The following is a 17,653-nucleotide window of genomic DNA, read 5'->3' as shown; positions in this document are numbered from 1 at the left end:
AGAACCCGTGGATTGTTCCTGAAATAAATTTCTAAAAAGGAGGCGGGGCCTATTCCCTACTCAAAGTGGTGTACTGTGTGAAACCCCTATACCCTATCTCTCTCTCTCTCCCCCTTCTCTCTTTCTATTTATATCTCTTGGACACGTGTTTGAATCTGTCACTGCACGCTTCATTGGGCTTACACATTCTCACGTTTGCAACACCTTGCAAACTTGACTAAACATTGCGTAGCGTGGCTAATCAAAGTGTATGAAATTAAAACGTTGCTGAATGTTGGGAATCACGCTCAAGTAAACTGTTGTGCAGAGAGTAGAATTGCCATTCAACTTTCAACATTGTGAAGAAGCTTGAAGGTGTGTGTTGTACCCCACAACTATAGCCCGCACCTGCAACTTTCACATAGTGTCTGTTGATATTCTTGAAATTTGAAATTCTCCCGGAAAAGCCCCAAATTTGACATGTTAGACTACACTGTACAAATGTGGTTTTCTTTTGGATTGGCCATCTAGTATCAATTAAAAAAATCACCTTTAAGCAAATTAGCAATTTGGGCATAAGTTTTATGATTTTATGCATACATAACAATCGAATGCATCTCCCCAAGGTTTGAAGCATTCTTTAGCAAACTTGGTAAACTCGAATGCAAATGCATGAATGCAACGAATGCTTGCAACTATGTCTACAATTAACACAAGTGGGGATAAGAAGAGATGCCTCCTACTATATTCATGAAGGAGATTGAGGAAGGCTGAATGACATAATCAATGATGTATTTGACTTTGTACTTCCAGCCTATTTAAAGAGCTTGCTAATGGAGAAACTGTGCATATTATTGTCACACTCATGAAGCTCCTACTGTACAATCCCCCATAGCTTATTTAAAGAGCTTGCTAACGAAGAAACTGTGCATATTATTGTCACACTCATGAAGCTCCTACTGTACGATCCCCCATAGCATGTCTGTGCCTAACCCCAATCTTCATTAATTGGTATCAGATCCAGAGAATGCCTTAGCTCCTCTTTACCTCTACCTGCTGGTGCTGATCTGCCACTTGCTCTCTTCAGTCGCTCTACTTGCGCCCCTTTGCTTGCGCAGCCCCACAGCCGGGCGACACTGCCCACTGCTGAAATTTCTGCATGCACATCTACACGCCGACCTGATATGCCTGCGCATCTTGCCTTCTCTGTGCGCCGCATAACGCTAGCGCGTCTACTTTATTACACCTTTCAGCCTTAGGCCCATTAAAAGCTCTATAAGCCTTATTAAAGCCTTTATTTGCTGGTCGATGTCGTCATCAACAGTGTTCAACTCCAGCCTGCGCCTGCAGCACCGAGTCACGCTCCTCCTTGAGTGCCACATCACCAGCCACGTTGTTGTCGCCTTCAGCACTGCAGTTCTTTGGGCGACCAGCTTTGGGCTCTCCTTTGCGCTGCCTGCATGCCATCTCCACTGGCTTCCACACAACCTCACTCCAGTGGCTGCCATGTTAAAAGGAGATAAGGTGACTTTAAAAATCCAACTTTAAAGCTTTACACCTTAATCATTAAGGGCTGGTTCGCATGCTTTTGATAAGAATGATGTTTGGTACCTTAAAATCACCATATGCTTGCTCACTTACCGTAAAAGGGGCGCAACAATCTTCATAATGCCAAACTCTTGTGAATCAACTAATGTGAAGCAGATAATTAAGAAAAAGGTTAAGAAGCAAAATTCTAAACCTTTTTATTATGATGCTACTAAGGCCATGAGTTTCTCGGAGTTTTTATCATACAACATGCTTTTGTATGGGGATGGGGGCTTTTAAGCCTTGATTTAATCTTTGCATTTTCATTTTCTTTGTAAAGGGTTTTTCGACATTGCTCTTGTGCTTCAAAGCCAAGCGGTAAGACCACCCTTCATCATCATGGCCACACTTCAAACTGATATATTCAACGGCACGGATTAAGATAAAATTCACCTTAATGAAAAAGGGCTTGTGGTCAATTGCATGGTAAAGAAAAGAAACCTTCCACTAGAGAGGGAGAGAGAGCATGGATACTAAAGGATGAAAAAGCTATAGCTATTATAGCCTTAGGACTCAGTGACAGCTATATACATCATATAGCTGATGCTAAGGATGTTGTTGATGCATGGAACACACTCAAAAAAATATTTGGAGCCAAGGGTAAGCACTCTAAGATAGAGTTGAAGATCAAATTCTTCGAATTAAAAATGAAGATACAAGAAGAAGCAAGAGAACCACGGTTTTGAAGAAGGAGCCTACAATGTCAACAAGACCTACACCAAAGCCTCCACCCGCAAATTCTCTAGCAAATGAGTCCTACCTCAACTCGAAGTCAAAGCTGAAGTGTAATTTATGTGGCAAACCTGGCCACTTTGAGAAGGACTGTTTCATAAAACAAAAGTTTAAAGCATGTCTTGTAGCTGATGAAGATGAAGAGAATGCTGCTAAAGAACCAGCCTCTCAAGAGGAGGCAAGCTTTGTTGAAGCTAATTGAGCCTTCTAGAGCTTGATTTGCTCTACTAGTCTTTTTTTTGAATTCTAAGCCAAGTTAACTCTTATCTCAGTTGTAAATCCTCATGCTAGACTGGGGATAAGTGGGCATTTGGGGCATAGATAGAGGCCTAGGAGGGGTCAAGCCATGTAGCTCATGTGACAGCATAGGATTGATACTCTTGGAATCAAGCCATGCCAGCACTATCTTGCCAGGGAAGAAGGTCATCAAATTGAGGAGTGTTAGAATGGCAATTTGATAACCATAAAGATTAGTAGAGGTCAAGTTTGTAAGGTCATTATGGAGAGTGAAATAATGTAAAGAAACTAGCATCTACGATTAACACAAGTGGAGATATGTCTCCTATATCCATGGAGGAGATTGAGGAAGGCTGAATGACATCATCAATGATGTATTTGACTTTGTACTTCCAACCTATTTAAAGAGGCTTGCTAATGGAGAAACTGTGCGTATTATTTTCACCCTCATGAAGCTCCTACTGTACAATCCTGAAGGGGGGAAGTAGTCCATCGTTACCTCATTATTTTCTAGATTGTGAAATTATTATCAGTCGTTGAAGCCTCATCTCTTCATCTGAATTCATGGTCCAATGCTATCATGGTTTCCCAAGCTATATTAATCAATTTTGAGCTAGTTTTGACCAGTTTTGTGCAGGTTTCACAGCCTTGAACAAAACCATCTCTATACAACACAAAGTGAGTTCTACCCAAGCCGAAGAAAGTAGCTGTTCGCGTAAGACATGACTCACTGATGAGCGTTTGAGGTCTATGCAGTAGCTTTTATACTATTGTAACTAGCCAATTAATTGGTTCTATGCAGAAATGATTTGGCAATACATAGATCATCTGATCCCGCTAAGCACTTTGCCCTACCCGTTAACAAAACAGAACCCATGACACTTATAAAGTCCTAAGTCAAAACAGCTTCATCACGCGGAAGTAAAGTCCTCTTCTTGAACGTACTTTTCTTATTCCTCGCCTGACATGTATCAGATTGAAGATGATGCTTGAGGTGGTTACTCCTCATTACATTATTGTGTAATATCTTTGTATGTAAGATAACATGTTGGAGGGCTGGGATGGTTTACCAGCACCATTTGTCATACCCATTGGCTAGTGGTTCAGAGGCGCTGCCAAAAGCAAAAAGTAGCAAGAAACAAGGAAGCAATCAATGCAAGATTAATAAACAATCTGCAATCTAGAGGTCATATTATTTAATCCACAATATCATGTACTTACGTTCATTATTGACCTGCTGTCATCCAGTAGTGTAGTTAGGAAAAGAGGAAAGGTTGGCGAGAAAGAGGAAACGTGACGTGCAAGAGAATATTGACCAAAGAAAGCATCTATGCCTACATTTAGGAGCCACAAGCACCCCCTTCTGTCACCAGCCTGGACATTTCCAAGTCTGAAAGGGGTCTGGTGGACTCCAAGATGTTTAAATATTTGCAAAGTACAAGCTTTGGGAATGGGGGATTATCCTAGAATACAAAGGACCACACTCCTAAAATTTAGGAGAATTGCTATTTTTGGCCTGACTCCGATGGAAATTCTGTTCGCGTCATTACATCTGGAATTGAGCAGATACCAAGAGTTGGCAAAGTGCCTATGACAGAATGTCTACTAGTTGGGATATTTTTAGAGCTGAAGATTATGGGAGAATCCATCTCTTAGATTGGGACATGTGGCAAGAAAGTGGATCAAAGTGAGACAAGTGGCCTGACACTTGTTAGAAAATGGATCAAAGTAGGAAGAGAAAAGATCTCAAGTGGGGACCACACTTACCATCATTGCTGTAAAGCATGGCCAGCCGCTTCATAGCTTATGAAGCAAGAGCATGAGCAGTAGACAGCTTGTTGATCTAAGGATTTATGAATTCACAGAATTTTATCGTGGAAGTGTGAAGTTGGCTTTATGTGCACACGTTTAGCACTCTTTCCATATGGATATTGTGGATTATATTATCAAGCTTCCAGGCAAGCTATATGGAGATATATCTCAGGATATCTTAAGGATATGGTGACGAGATATTTCTTTTGGCTTCATGACCAACCTGGCAAAGAAAAGCTAAGTATACTTTGAGTTTGCAAAGTTGGTGCTTTGGCTATTTACTATGAAGTGTTTTTGATGTTCACTAACCCTTGTATAGCTATGCAAGGAGAAAGGTGTTGTTGTTTGCCTTGAGATGGTTTCAGGGAAACATTGTTTATGGCTCCCTTTAATGGGATGAATTCTTTTCATGGCTCCCTTTAATGGGATGAATTCTTTTCATGGCTCTCTTTATTGGGATGGATTATATCTATGGAGATTTCTTTCTTGGACGAGATTTATATAGATATTGGGCTTCACAAGCAATTTCTATGGACGAATCTGTCCGAGTTTATAGAGAAGAAATCTTTGGATATCTCATGGATATGATGCTTTTATGGATAAAGTCCACCTCTACTCCAAGGTGTGTGGTTAGCACGGAGTATGTGGTAAGAGTTATGGTATACAAGGATTATGGTATACAGGTGTATGGATTCTTGGACTTCTTTTCTAGGAATTTGGATCCATCCTCAAGTTTATGGATTATGTTTATGGCTCCCTTTTACCGGGATGGATTATTCTTTTTGGCTCCCTTTATTTGGGATGCATTGGACTTATGGAACTCATGGTTCACTTACCTTGTGTAGTGTTCTCTTGTCCTACGTGCTCTCTTGAAGATTGTTTCTACCATGTGTGGATGGAACAATAGAGAGCAGATGGAAGCGAACATGGGCACTTCAAAGGGTAGTGACAAGCACAACATACCCTGTGTAGTGTTCTCTTGTCCTACGTGCTCTCTTGAAGATTGTTTCTACCATGTGAGGGTGGAACAATAGAGAGCAGATGGAAGGGAACATGGGCACTTGAGAGGGTAGTGTGAGTTGGTGGCCGAAATGCCTACAAACTATTGGTGGCCGAAATGCTTATGGAACACCAGGTTATCTATGCCTGCGAGTGATTGTTTTCAGGACTCCTTGTTTAGCCGCCCTGTGTAGTATTTATCTTTTCCTACGTGCTCTTCAAGATGTTGCTACCTTGCTTGGTAGAACATAGAGCCAATGGTAGAGAATATGGACACTGAAGTCGGGCCGGGCGTCAAGGCAGCTCCTTGGTGATCTACATCGACATACCATTGTTTTCTAAATGCTGAATTTCATATGCATTGGCATGGAGGATTTGGCAATGGATGCCCGTGAAGCTATGTATTGAATTTCTCCAATAGTAATACAATTTACTCAAGGGAGGGGTCGGCCGTTCCGGCTCATTGTGTGTCTCTTGTAAACCCACCTCTCATCCAAGGTGTGTGGTCAGAGTACCAACACGGAGTGCAAGTGGTAAAGTGGACATGACAGAACTTATGTCTATGCCAAGGGTCATGTGGACCGATGTCTTGTTGGCAGGAGACTTATTTTATCTCGCCCATTTACTTGGGACATGGATTATGATATCTGGACTTATGGGACTGTTTTGTCTCGCCCATTTACTTGGGACATGGATTATGATATCTGGACTTATGGGACTATTTTGTCTCGCCCATTTACTTGGGACATGGATTATGATATCTCGACTTATGGGACTGATTTGTCTCGCCCATTTACTTGGGACATGATTATGATATCTGGACTTATGGGACTGTTTTTATCTCGCCCATTTATCTTGGGACATGATTTTGATATTGGTATTATGGAGACTTATTTAGTCTCACCCATTTCTTTGGGACATGGATTCTTCAGTTAGATTGGATTTTTGAGACTGTCGCGTCTCGCCCAATCGATGGGACATGATTATATCTTGAATATATGGCTTGAAGCTTAAAGTTGCGGACAACTTTTAAGAAGCTGGGGAGGATGTCACCAGCCTGGACATTTCCCAGTCTGAAAGGGGTCTGGTGGACTCCAAGATGTTTAAATATTTGGAAAGTACAAGCTTTGGGAATGGGAGATTATCTTAGAATACAAAGAACCACTCTCCTAAAATTTAGGAGAGTTGCTATTTTTGGCCTGACTCCAATGGAAATTCTGTTCGCGTCATTACATCTGGAATTGAGCAGATACCAAGAGTTGGCAAAGTGCCTATGACAGAATGTCTACTAGTTGGGATATTTTTAGAGCTAAAGATTATGGGAGAATCCATCTCTTAGATTGGGACATGTGGCAAGAAAGTGGATCAAAGTGAGACAAGTGGCCTGACACTTGCTTAAAAATGTATCAAAGTGAGACAAGTGGCCTCACACTTGTCACTTCAGCTATTGTGTGGCTCTCCACTTGTCATTGTAGCCTTCTCTTGCCATTTTAGCTCATGGGAGGCCCAAATCTATAAATTGGAGCCCTCTCTCTTCATTAATAGAGGCTCTCTTGCTGCACACTAGCCTCTACCACCGTTGAAGGTTTCTCTAATGATGGCTACTCTCTTTCTCTCTCTCTTGAAGGCTGCCCATGAAGAATACCGGCTGTTGGGGACTGTTTTGGAGGCTTCCATCGCGAAGAAATACTGAAGCTCTATTGCATGAAGAACCGTGGTTTTTGGGGAAGAATCAGTACCCACACGGAGGTATATGGATTATATTGTTGGCTCGGCATTCCTACAGCCTATGTTCCGGCTCAGTTGCCTTGTGTTGGGCTGTGTTATGGCATTTGTATATGGATAATCCGGCATCTCCCGTGGGGAGAGTAAGGCCCTCAAAGCTTGTACATGATATTATTCTCCTTGGGTAATAAAATACTCCAAGGGGGGGGTCGGCCCATTCCGGCCTCTATGTGGTGTCACATGTGCAAGATCCATTTTCAGCATTTGTGGATGTTTTGTCCAGCTTTATATTTTATGCAAAGTGATGATGGATATGTGTTAAGGCTATGGCCATGTTTAAATGTTTTAATATGCATTGATGGTATCAACAAGTGTGTCAAAGGCCCTAGTCCCCCAGGCACCGCCGCCGCGAGTTACACCTTCAATCAACACAAATCACATGAGAAACAAGGAGAAAAGTATCTTCAACGGAAGGACTTGTCTCCAGATGATAGAGCTGCTTCAAATAATGACTTTGCAAGTGCTGGCTATTTCTGTATTGTTGGCAAGCAAAGCTGCGTGCTTAGCAATACCAGGTTTGGATCTTGTAACAATGCCACAACTTATGTACTGCCAAATTGTTTTGGCATTGACCACAACCAATTTACAAGTAGCGATAGTCTAAAGGTATCATAGAGAACGCTCATTTATTTCCGCATTGGCTTGTTCCTTCAACTTCAAGAAAACTCACATTGTATCTTCTCCCAAGTGAAGCCTACTATGCTCTGTATGCAAGTCCTCCGACCATCAGGAAGCTCCAAGGATATAGAGAATGAGAGGGCTGCCAACAAAGTTACAAACTCAAACTGTTGCTGGACTTTTCTCTAGGGAGAAGCAACACTCAACTGGTCAATAAATTGCAAATGGTTCTAGGTTTTGTCCATTGACCTGCCCTCTAGATTCCCTACTTCACATAGGGTAATCTCATATCTACTAGACATATAAACACGACCACCCTGCCAGGTTCTGTCTTTTGGACCCCATATAGACCCTTACAGACATCCCACCTGCTACGAACCTCTCCAACATGCAAAACTAACCTGTCTGGCCACTGCTAGGTATGTCCACATGTTGTCCAGCCTCTCTTGTGCTATCCAACCAGTAAACCACATGTGCTTCTACATGTTTATTTTTCTATCCCACCTGCCCTGACATCTGCTGACATCCTAGCCTTCATAACCAGTGGCTTGTAGTCGAGTGTCCAAATCAAGACTAACCTCTGTTTGTAATAAGGACCTTACAACTAGTGCAAGCCAGAACCCAAGCTCGTGCCTGCAGGTAGAGCAGTATAGTGCCTTACCTGGTCACTTCTATCCAATAGCGGCAATATGTTAAGACAGTATAGTGCCTTACCTGGTCACTTCTATCCAATAGCGGCAATATGTTAAGACAGTGTCACAGTACAGTGCCTTGCCTTGTCACTTCTATCCTAATCTTACTGCATAAAACACCCCAACAATGCACGTGTATAGACGATTGCAAGTTACAGCTTCTCAACTTTAAAAGCTTGGGGTCACTGGAAAAAAAAAAGTAATCCACAACCTCTGCATGAATATGAAAAAATCCCAAACAACAAGGCATAGGCTTAAGCTATGCTTGCTTTGTAGTTCATCTCATCATTCCCGCTTTCAACATAACAAAAACAGGGGGGTTAACCAATAAAAGACACCAAGGTACTTGCACACATGCTTGGCAGCATAAACATTGTTTACCATCTTTATGCTACTTCTTGAGCGCCTTCTTGGGGAGCCCAGACATACTTTACAGTCTATCTTATTATTATACTGTTATCAGTAACCTGTACATTCAGAAAAACATAGGAAATTCCATACAAGGCACATACTTCTTGAGGGCCTTCTTGGGGAGCCCAGACATGCTTTACAGTCCGTCTTATTATTATACTGGTATCAGTAATCTGTACATTCAGAAAAGCATAGAAAATTCCATACACAGCACATACTTACCAACATCAGACAAGATTGTCCTTTTAACAGTACTTGTAAGCCCCCTCTGAAGACTGGCAATTAAGAACGATAACACAAATTTAAAAAATCAATAAATAAAAAACCAGCATGCACTTGCAAGCCCTCTCTGAAGACTGGCATTTAAAAACAATAACACAAATTAAAAAATCAATAACTAAAAAAGCAGCACGCACGGTTTCTGATATTTGATGAATAATCTCTTCAGGGTCTTGACCAGCCCGATTGATGTCACGAAGAACTCTTTTCACAAGATCAAAATGCACACCTCCTCTGACAGCCACACGCAGATCCAGAAGAGGTCGGAGCTTCTCACTGAGAGCATATATTCCTTCAATCACCACAATTCTTGAAGATGGAACTTTCATAAGTCTGCATGTAATACAATGAGATGTTGCTAGATGTTAAATCCCCATAATAATCTCAAAACTTAGAACATGCGTATGAATGCAAAGCCATACAAATTGCAAGATATCCCATATTCCATTCAGCAAAGTTACAACCTGTGACCCACTCGACAGCTGAGCTTGAAATCATATATAGGTACTTCTACATCCTTTCCAGCTTTCAGCCCATTTATGTTTTCAAGCAGAAGATCGTAGTCTGTCAGTCTCGGATCTGCAGCAAGACACATGAATTCACACAAGTTTTTTTAGTGCCCCACCATTTTCGCAGTTCTTCAGCATAGTCCTTTTGCAGAAGCATGAGATTTCTGTCAAAATGAACTAAATAAAGTGCCAAAAGAGTGTCCAGAAAAAACACATTGCCAAGTTGTCCATTGAGCAAGACAAGCCGACATGCATGCACAATCATCCGATCACTACAATACAACAATGAAAACGCATATAATGTGGAGGCCAACTGATTTCCTACCCATGCAAAAACTTTGATAATCCAAGTTACACTTGAGCCTATTTTATTTAGAAACTCTCAAGCCAGAATTTCCATGAACCTGGGTCCCATGTTATGGTCGTAATCATGATAGGGACTTTGTTATAGCCAACTGTTCTATGGCCATCTGATGTTGTAATCATGGCTACACCCCCCATGCATGGATCTCACGAGACGTCTGCAATTAGGCCCCAAGCCTTTTTGAATAGATTGATGTTAAAAAAACTCCAATTGTGCCATGCAGCAATACTGCTGCAAATCTCCCATCTCTGGCTGGAACCGGGAGTCCAATGATCAGTGGAGGGAGCTGGAACCAGTACTGCAGAAATACGGAGATGAGAGACCTACAGGGCAAGTCCACCACCCTCCTCGTATGCCATGGTGGCCTCAGCCTCAGTGGCCCAAGGAACTGTGCGGGAGGGGGCCCAGTCCATAGTGAAAACATAGAGAATCCGCTGCCAAACCTGCTGAGCCCTCGGGCAATCCCAAAGGTAATGACGTTGGAATTCCTGGAGATGACCACACCTCGAACAGAGACTGCTGGCCTACCTTCAATGCCAGCCACGTGTCAACTGCCAACTGCCAGGCTCTGATGTGCCAACTGCCACAAAAAGAGAGTAATCTTTCGTGGCCAAAAACTGTCCCACAGCCTCTTCCAGAAGGGAGACCTTGAGATTGCCAATGCCCTGCTAGTGTTGGAGTGCCCTCGATCTTGGGCATCTTAATCCTGTGCCCTAGCCATGCAGTGTAAGTAAAGAAAGGGGTGGCGGGAGCCTCCTCACTGTCATAGGGATCATTGCACTCCCCTGGGTCCCATTGGAGTTGCATGAGGGCAACCCTCCCAAATCCATAACCGCGAGAATCTATCTTTAGCCACCTTGCTAACTGCCACTCATGCTCATGGAGACCAATCACCCTCACCCTCTGCAAGGTGCATCCACTCAAATCCTCCAAAGGGGGCAATGCTCTCTCAAGTCTACCATGTGGTCCGGTACACGTGAGTAAGGCGGAGCTTGCATCAGCACCATGGATGGCCACAGGTATCTCATGCCTAGTGAACACTCCCAACCACTGCGGGTGGGGAGGGTCCGGGATCAGGGCCAGCCACTCCGGGAGGGTGGAAGAGTCAGCGTCAAGGCTACGTCTGTACCTACCCCATTTCCCACTAAGGCTCCTCTCCTGGGCCTCTGGGGACAGCTGTCTGAAAATAAGCCAATCTCCGAGTGACCGAGCGGGGCCCATACTCTCCAAAAAAGTGAAGATGTTGTCCAGAATGCTCCACTCCTGGACGAAACCCGCTCCTTGATTAGTTTGTCTCTTCCTCTCTCTCCTACGTTACTTGGACCGAGGAAAGGCTGCAGTCGCCCTCCGATGATGGCTTTGGCTAAGATTTTGTAGGCATTGCCTAGGAGGGTGATGGGCCCCCACTGCCGAGTCTCCAATTTGTCACCACCCTCCTTGGGAATGACGAGTGCATGATCGGAAAAAGTAGTGCCCGCCAGAATACCAACCATGCCACCTCGTCCACAAGCCCACTCATCCACATAAAACCGGTCTAATATGGAAAGGTTGGGGCATGTACTCCTCTTGGTGGATCGTGAGAAACGCAGAGTCCCACAGTTGTGTCAAAATACGCAGCGGAAATGATAACCAAACTTGAGACCACAAGAGCAAGTAGAGTGCAGAAAATAGACAGCACAAGAGAAGGAGAGAGAGAGAGGCGTATAACTCTTCTCTATACACAAGATCCCGAGAAATAACTGAATGAGTACAATGTGAGCAATGGGACCTATTTATACGGCCCCATCATGCAGTCGGCCAGCACTAGTGGCCCTCACGACTAGGCACATCCAGTCGGCCAGCAGAGAAAAATACCACGACCCCTCCTGATCAAGCCGGCCAGCTCCTGGTACACAAGAGTGCAGTCGGCCAGCATCAGAGGCTCCTACCAGCCTGTGGCAGCCACCCACATCATGGAGAAAATGGGGAGAAAATACGGAGAGTGAGGAAAAATGATAAAACACCTATACAGGGCGGGCACACCCACAACAGAGGCCCTAGTGTCTGATAAAGACAAGAGATGACTTCTAACACCCCCCCTCTCAGCTCCTGGCTATGAAATCAACCCAAGGGAGCTGGAGTGCCGCCTCAGCGTAGCCTGAGGTAGAGACTTCGTGAAGAGGTCCGCCGCATTGTCCTCCGTCGAACAATAAAGTAGCAAGATGTCACCAGCCAAGATCTTCTCACGTACAAAGTGATAGTGTATCTCTATGTGCTTGGTCCGGGCATGGAAGACCGGGTGGGAAAAAAAAACTCTAAACCTGCAAGTGGCTGTCCAGTACTTTAGCCCGCCTTCCTCTTGCAACTTCTCTTCCCGAACAGTCCAAACAGTCCACCAATCAGCAACGTAACTATCCCCCTCTTGCTCAGAAAACTCCCAAGATCTATCAAGAGCCTAGGGCTCTGATACCATGTCAAAATACGCAGCGGAAATGATAACCAAACTTGAGACCACAAGAGTAAGTAGAGTGCAGAAAATAGACAGCACAAGAGAAGGAGAGAGATAGGCGTATAACTCTTCTCTATATACCAGATCCCGAGAAATAACTGAATGAGTACAATGTGGGGCAATGGGGCCTATTTATATGGCCCCATCATGCAGTCGGCCAGCACTAGTGGCCCTCACGACTGGGCACATCTAGTCGGCCAGCTCCTGGTACACGAGTGCAGTCGGCCAGCATTAGAGGCTCCAGAGTGGCAGCCACCCACATCATGGTAAAAATGGAAAAAAATGGAAAAAAATGGGAAAAAAATGCGGGGAGTGAGGAAAAATGATAAAAACACCTATACAGGGCGGGCACACCCACAACAGAGGCCCTGGTGTCTGATAAAGACAAGAGATGACTTATAACAAGTTGTGCCCGAACTCCGGTAGATGCCAAGGGTCCTGTCCCCTCAAAGCTAGAATCAACTCCTTCCAGGCAAAGTACTCCGTGCCTAAAACTATGACCATGCCACCTCCGGTCTATCCTTCGCCATCTATAACATGTTGAAATCACTCTCCGGTCTGTCCTCCGCCATCTATAACATGTTGAAATCACTCTCCATGCACCAAAAATAGGAGTGCATGAGGGACTGTGACAAACCGTTCTCAAGAAAGTGGCTCTACCTGTTGCGGTGTTTAGTGCATAGAGGTTCAGGAAGCCCACTATGTCCTCTCCAATCATGATAATCACCCACTCAGCTCTCCCAGTGATAATGGTGCTTGAATCGATCGTTGCGAATAAGAATTGCTCGCTGACAGAAACGCATAACCCACCCTCGGTCCTAGAGGGGCCAAAAGCATGAGACCGAAAGGTGACTCTTGCCCTTCGGATAGATGATGCTCCTAGAGCAAGAGAATGCCAATGGGTCCGCCAACTACGACTCTATGAAGCTCCTCTCTGAGGATCCCACACCTCTGTAAACATTGCAGTCCTCCCAAAGCTTGAATGTTCCATGGGACAATCCGCATAACTAAGAGCGCTGGGAGGCGAAACTGTTGGAACTGCCCTCCACTCAAGGAGTCTTGGGCATGGGTTTGGATGGAGAGTAATCACTACCCATGTTGGGACGAAGCCTCGCCATGTGGGTTCGAATCCTGCCCTCCCGAGAGGAGGAGGGGGGTGGGGGGGGTGGGGTGTGTGTGTGTGTGTGTGTGTGTGTGTGTGTGTGTGTGTGTTGAGGAGAGCTTGGCAACTCTGGAGCAAGAGCACACACCGGGGAGGCAACGATTGTCATCGTTTACAGGCTTTGAAACAGTGGATCAAGGGGCAAACCGAACAAGCCTGGTACCTCCTCTCCGAGTCAGGTAGGCCAACAGGCGGCAGGTATGCTTTGGCAAGGGGGAGGGGGGGTCCGATGAAGCCGCCGGGGGGGGGGGGGGGGGGGGGGGTCCCATGAAGTCGAGGGAGGCAGGGAGTGGAGAAAGGGTCCAATGAAGCCAAGGAGGGAGGGATGGAAGGAGCCGGAGATGAAGTCGGGGGAGGCGGGGGAGGCGGGGGGGGGAGGGGGCGCACAGAGGAAGAAGGGTTCACTTGCCACGAGGAGGGGGAGGGGGAGGGGGAGGGGGCTACGAGTCCGGGTCCAAGGACTACGATGGGTCTGAGGGAACCTGAAGGGGGATCACAGCGAGGTAACAGTCTCTTGAAAGAAGGGACAAGCGGCGCCGAGTTCTCCAGTGGGACTTGGACGGTGCCATCACCATTGGGGAGGGCCCGGAGGGGTGTTGTGATAAGTGCTCATAACGGTTCTCTAACAAAACCGTATCCTCTTGCGGCCTACCAGACTAGCGCGCCAAACAGCGCCACTCTGCTCTCGAAGTCTTTCGGTGGTTACACCTAGAACCGGCGGCCTGCCACTTTAGGATCCTCCGGGGTCAGGACCTAGTGCGCTAAATCCTAGGGGCCGGAATCCCCCCCTTCCCCCGAATGAGGAGCTAAGCTGGGAATGGGCCACCGGAGGAGGGGTGGCGGGGGGGGGGGGGGGGGGGGGGGGGGGGTTTGCTCTCCTTGACTGACGGCGGGGACAAGCTCTAGCAACATGTCCCATCTGACAACAAATGAAGCATTGCCCGAGGAGGCCAGAATACTCAACTCTCTGCAAAATAGAAGCCCCACGTGTCAGAATATGCAGCGGAGATGATGACCAAATCTGGGAACACAAGAGCAAAAACGCAGGCAGAAAAACAGCACAAGAGAGAGACAGATGTAGGCGTGTAACTCTGCTCTATATACACAAGAAGATCCCGAGGAATGATACAAATGAGGTATGGGGGCTAAGGACCTATATATACTCCCCTAGAGGGCAGTCGGCCAGCATCAGGAAAGCCCACGACTGAGAAAAATGTCCACGACTGCTGAAAATAGCAGTCGGCCAGCTACAGATGCCTCCGCCTAGTCAGAACAAGTCGGCCAGCACTCTGACAGCCCACGACTGATGTAGATCCAGTCGGCCAGCTTCAAAGTGCTCCTGGCATCACCTGGCAGCCCTCCCAAGCCTCAGAAAAATGGGAAAAAATAGGGGAAAAATGCGGAGAGTGGGGAAAAATGGGAAAACACCTCATAAGGGCGGGCACACCCACAACAAAGGCCCTGGTGTATAAATCTGGACAAGAGATGACTTCTAACACCCCCTCTCAGCTCCTGGATGTGTAACCAACCACTGGGAGCTGGGGTGCCGCCTGAGCAAATCCTGAGAGCGACTTCGTGAAGAGGTCCACCGTACTGTCCTCCGTCGAACAGAACTCTAGCAAGATGTCATCAGCAACGATCTGTTCACGAACAAAGTGCCTCTGGATGACAATGGGTTCCTCCAGTGGAAGCCCAACCTGCAATGTAACCTCCTCCTGCTCCGTAAAACTGCTCCTGGGCCATAAGTAGATCCCCTCGTGTCTGAATCTCCTCCCCAAACTGAGTCACTCCATCCGCGGAGTCGGACTCCATCCAACAATCCCCCTCCTGTGTACAAGAGTCTATGATCCTTCGCATGCCGCAGAAACCACAGGAAACGCAATCCTGCCTCACAAAGAGACATCTGCAACCAAGAGCTCAACTGCCTCATCAGGAAGCTCCCGTCCAATCCGGTGTCCATCAACCAGATCAATGAACCATACAGCTTCTGAGTCATAGAGACATCACACTGCTCACAAGGATCAACACCTGTTACGGTGCACAAGCAAGTCCTAGAAACCTGATGAAACCTGTCAACCACCCCCTCTGAATCCGGAACCACAAAGCCTGGAGAAACCTCCTCCTTCTGCAAGTAAGCACCTGTCACCTGCCTAGCTTTCCGAAAGGTCTCCGTGGAAAGAACATCCTCAACTACTGGAAGTTCTATGTCCCGAACACGACGAGACATCAGAGCATAAGTGACCTGTTCAGCTTCCTCTGACTCACGAACACAAGAACTACCAACCTCAGTACTGGAAAGTTCCTACCAACTGCTGCCATCTACTGGTAAGCTATCCACCATCTGGTCCCGGAAAGCCTGTACCTGCAGCGTATCCACACCTGAGTAGCCATTACCAGACTGCCACTCATCACAGCCCTGAGGACCTGGGAGAGAGAGTGCTGAAAGCCTGTAGACTCCATTCTCCACTCCACCTTCCCAAACCACTTGGCTTGTTGCTTTGTCCCGGAGAGCAACAAAATGCTCATCAAACTCCACCCGTACGCCAGTCTTGCAAACCTGATGCACTAACAATAGATGAAAACCAAGTGCCGGAACATACAACACCTGGGAGGAATGCTTCCCCCCTCTGCCATCGGGAACTATCTCCATCCTGCCCTCACTGTGAACTGGGATAGTGGACGTATCCCCAGTAAGAATATGACCAGAAAGCCTGCAGAGATCCTGTAAACCGGAACGGGAAGGAGTCATGTGCCTGGAAGCACCACTATCGAGAATCCACTCCCGTGTATCCATCGCGGCGAGTCCCCCAATCTCCTCCCTGCCTGAAGCATCGGTGTCCATCACCTCCAGGTGCACAAAAGCCGGAGTCTTCACGATTGCTGAGGAGTCTTCACCCTTCTCGGTCTTCCGCTTGGGACACTGCCTCCAGTAGTGGCCTTTCTCGCCACAATCATTACAGGTCCTCTCTGCCTTCAGTTTCTCGCGGTCACTAACGGACATCTTCTCAGAAGACTTCTCCGACGAAGCCTTCCCCTTGCCCGTGTTACGGCCTTTCGACCGTTGGCCAGTTAAGGCCTCCGAACCTCCATCCTGAGGAGGGTTCGTGAATCGTTCCTCCTGGTCCAGGACCATGGGCACAAGCTCCTCCCACGTGATGGTGCTGAGCCTGCCATTGGTAATCAATGACGAGTAAAATGCTGAGTACGAAGAGGGCAAATGTGACAGCAACGTTATGGCCATGTCCTCTGACGATATCTCCTTCCCAGCCTAAAGAACTTCCTGCTGAAGAGCCTGCAGCTTGTTAATATGCTCCCGCATCGTCGACGACTTTGCAGGGCTCATAACCCGCATCTGTACTTCCAAGGAAATCCTCTTCATGGGGGATACCCTGTTGTAAAGTGAGGCCAAATGCTGCCATATACCTCTGGCCAGCGTCATGTGCTTTACATGATTGATTACCTGCGATGTGCAGTTGAGAAAGATAAACGAACGGACCCTGGCGTTGACGCGATCCCACATCTGCGTCTGGGCCTCCCGGTCCTTTCGGGTTGACGGTAACTCCCCTTCCTCTACTTCCGGCCGTGGAACACCAACAACAACGAAATCGGCGAGATCGTAGGACTCCAGAACGGATTCCATCATCACCTTCCATATGCCGTAGTTGCTCCCGTCCAACTGACGGTCCACCGGGAACGTGGGGAGTGTCGGGATCTTCACATGTCTCTCGGCCATCTCAAACAGATCTGCCATAGCGGGGATGTACTCTGAAAAGGGTAGGTGGGTGGGAACAAAGAAGAACTGATACCTGCAAGTGGCTGTCCAGCAAATCAGCCCGCCTTCCTCTTGCTTCTCCTCTTCCCGAACAGTCCAAAACAGTCCACCAATCAGCCACAAAACAGCCCCCTCTTGCTCACACAAATCCCAAGACCTATCTAGAGCCTAGGGCTCTGATACCATGACAGAATATGCAGCGGAGATGATGACCAAATCTGGGAACA

The 17,653-nt window shown here is 46.5% G+C and overlaps 1 protein-coding gene across 5 annotated transcripts in view; it reads right to left on the bottom strand.

Annotated features, from left to right (window-relative positions):
- The window catches only part of LOC147608816 (inorganic pyrophosphatase TTM1-like), a 43,982-nt gene that overhangs the window by 21,416 nt on the left and 4,913 nt on the right, over window positions 1-17,653 (bottom strand). For all 5 annotated transcript variants that reach the window (XM_086788738.1, XM_086788740.1, XM_086788742.1 and 2 more), the window contains 2 exons: window positions 9,596-9,710; window positions 9,269-9,464 (listed from right to left, as the gene is read on the bottom strand). In XM_086788738.1, coding sequence (XP_086644864.1) covers window positions 9,269-9,464; window positions 9,596-9,710 — 311 coding nt within the window. The remainder of the gene's footprint in view (window positions 1-9,268; window positions 9,465-9,595; window positions 9,711-17,653) is intronic.

The sequence above is a fragment of the Cibotium barometz genome, chromosome 52, assembly GCF_041138505.1.
Source record: "Cibotium barometz isolate CiBa-2024 chromosome 52, ASM4113850v1, whole genome shotgun sequence".
Taxonomy (NCBI): domain Eukaryota; kingdom Viridiplantae; phylum Streptophyta; class Polypodiopsida; order Cyatheales; family Cibotiaceae; genus Cibotium; species Cibotium barometz.
The sequence above is the reverse complement of the archived record's forward strand: the minus strand, read 5'-3'. Positions and strand labels throughout refer to the sequence as shown.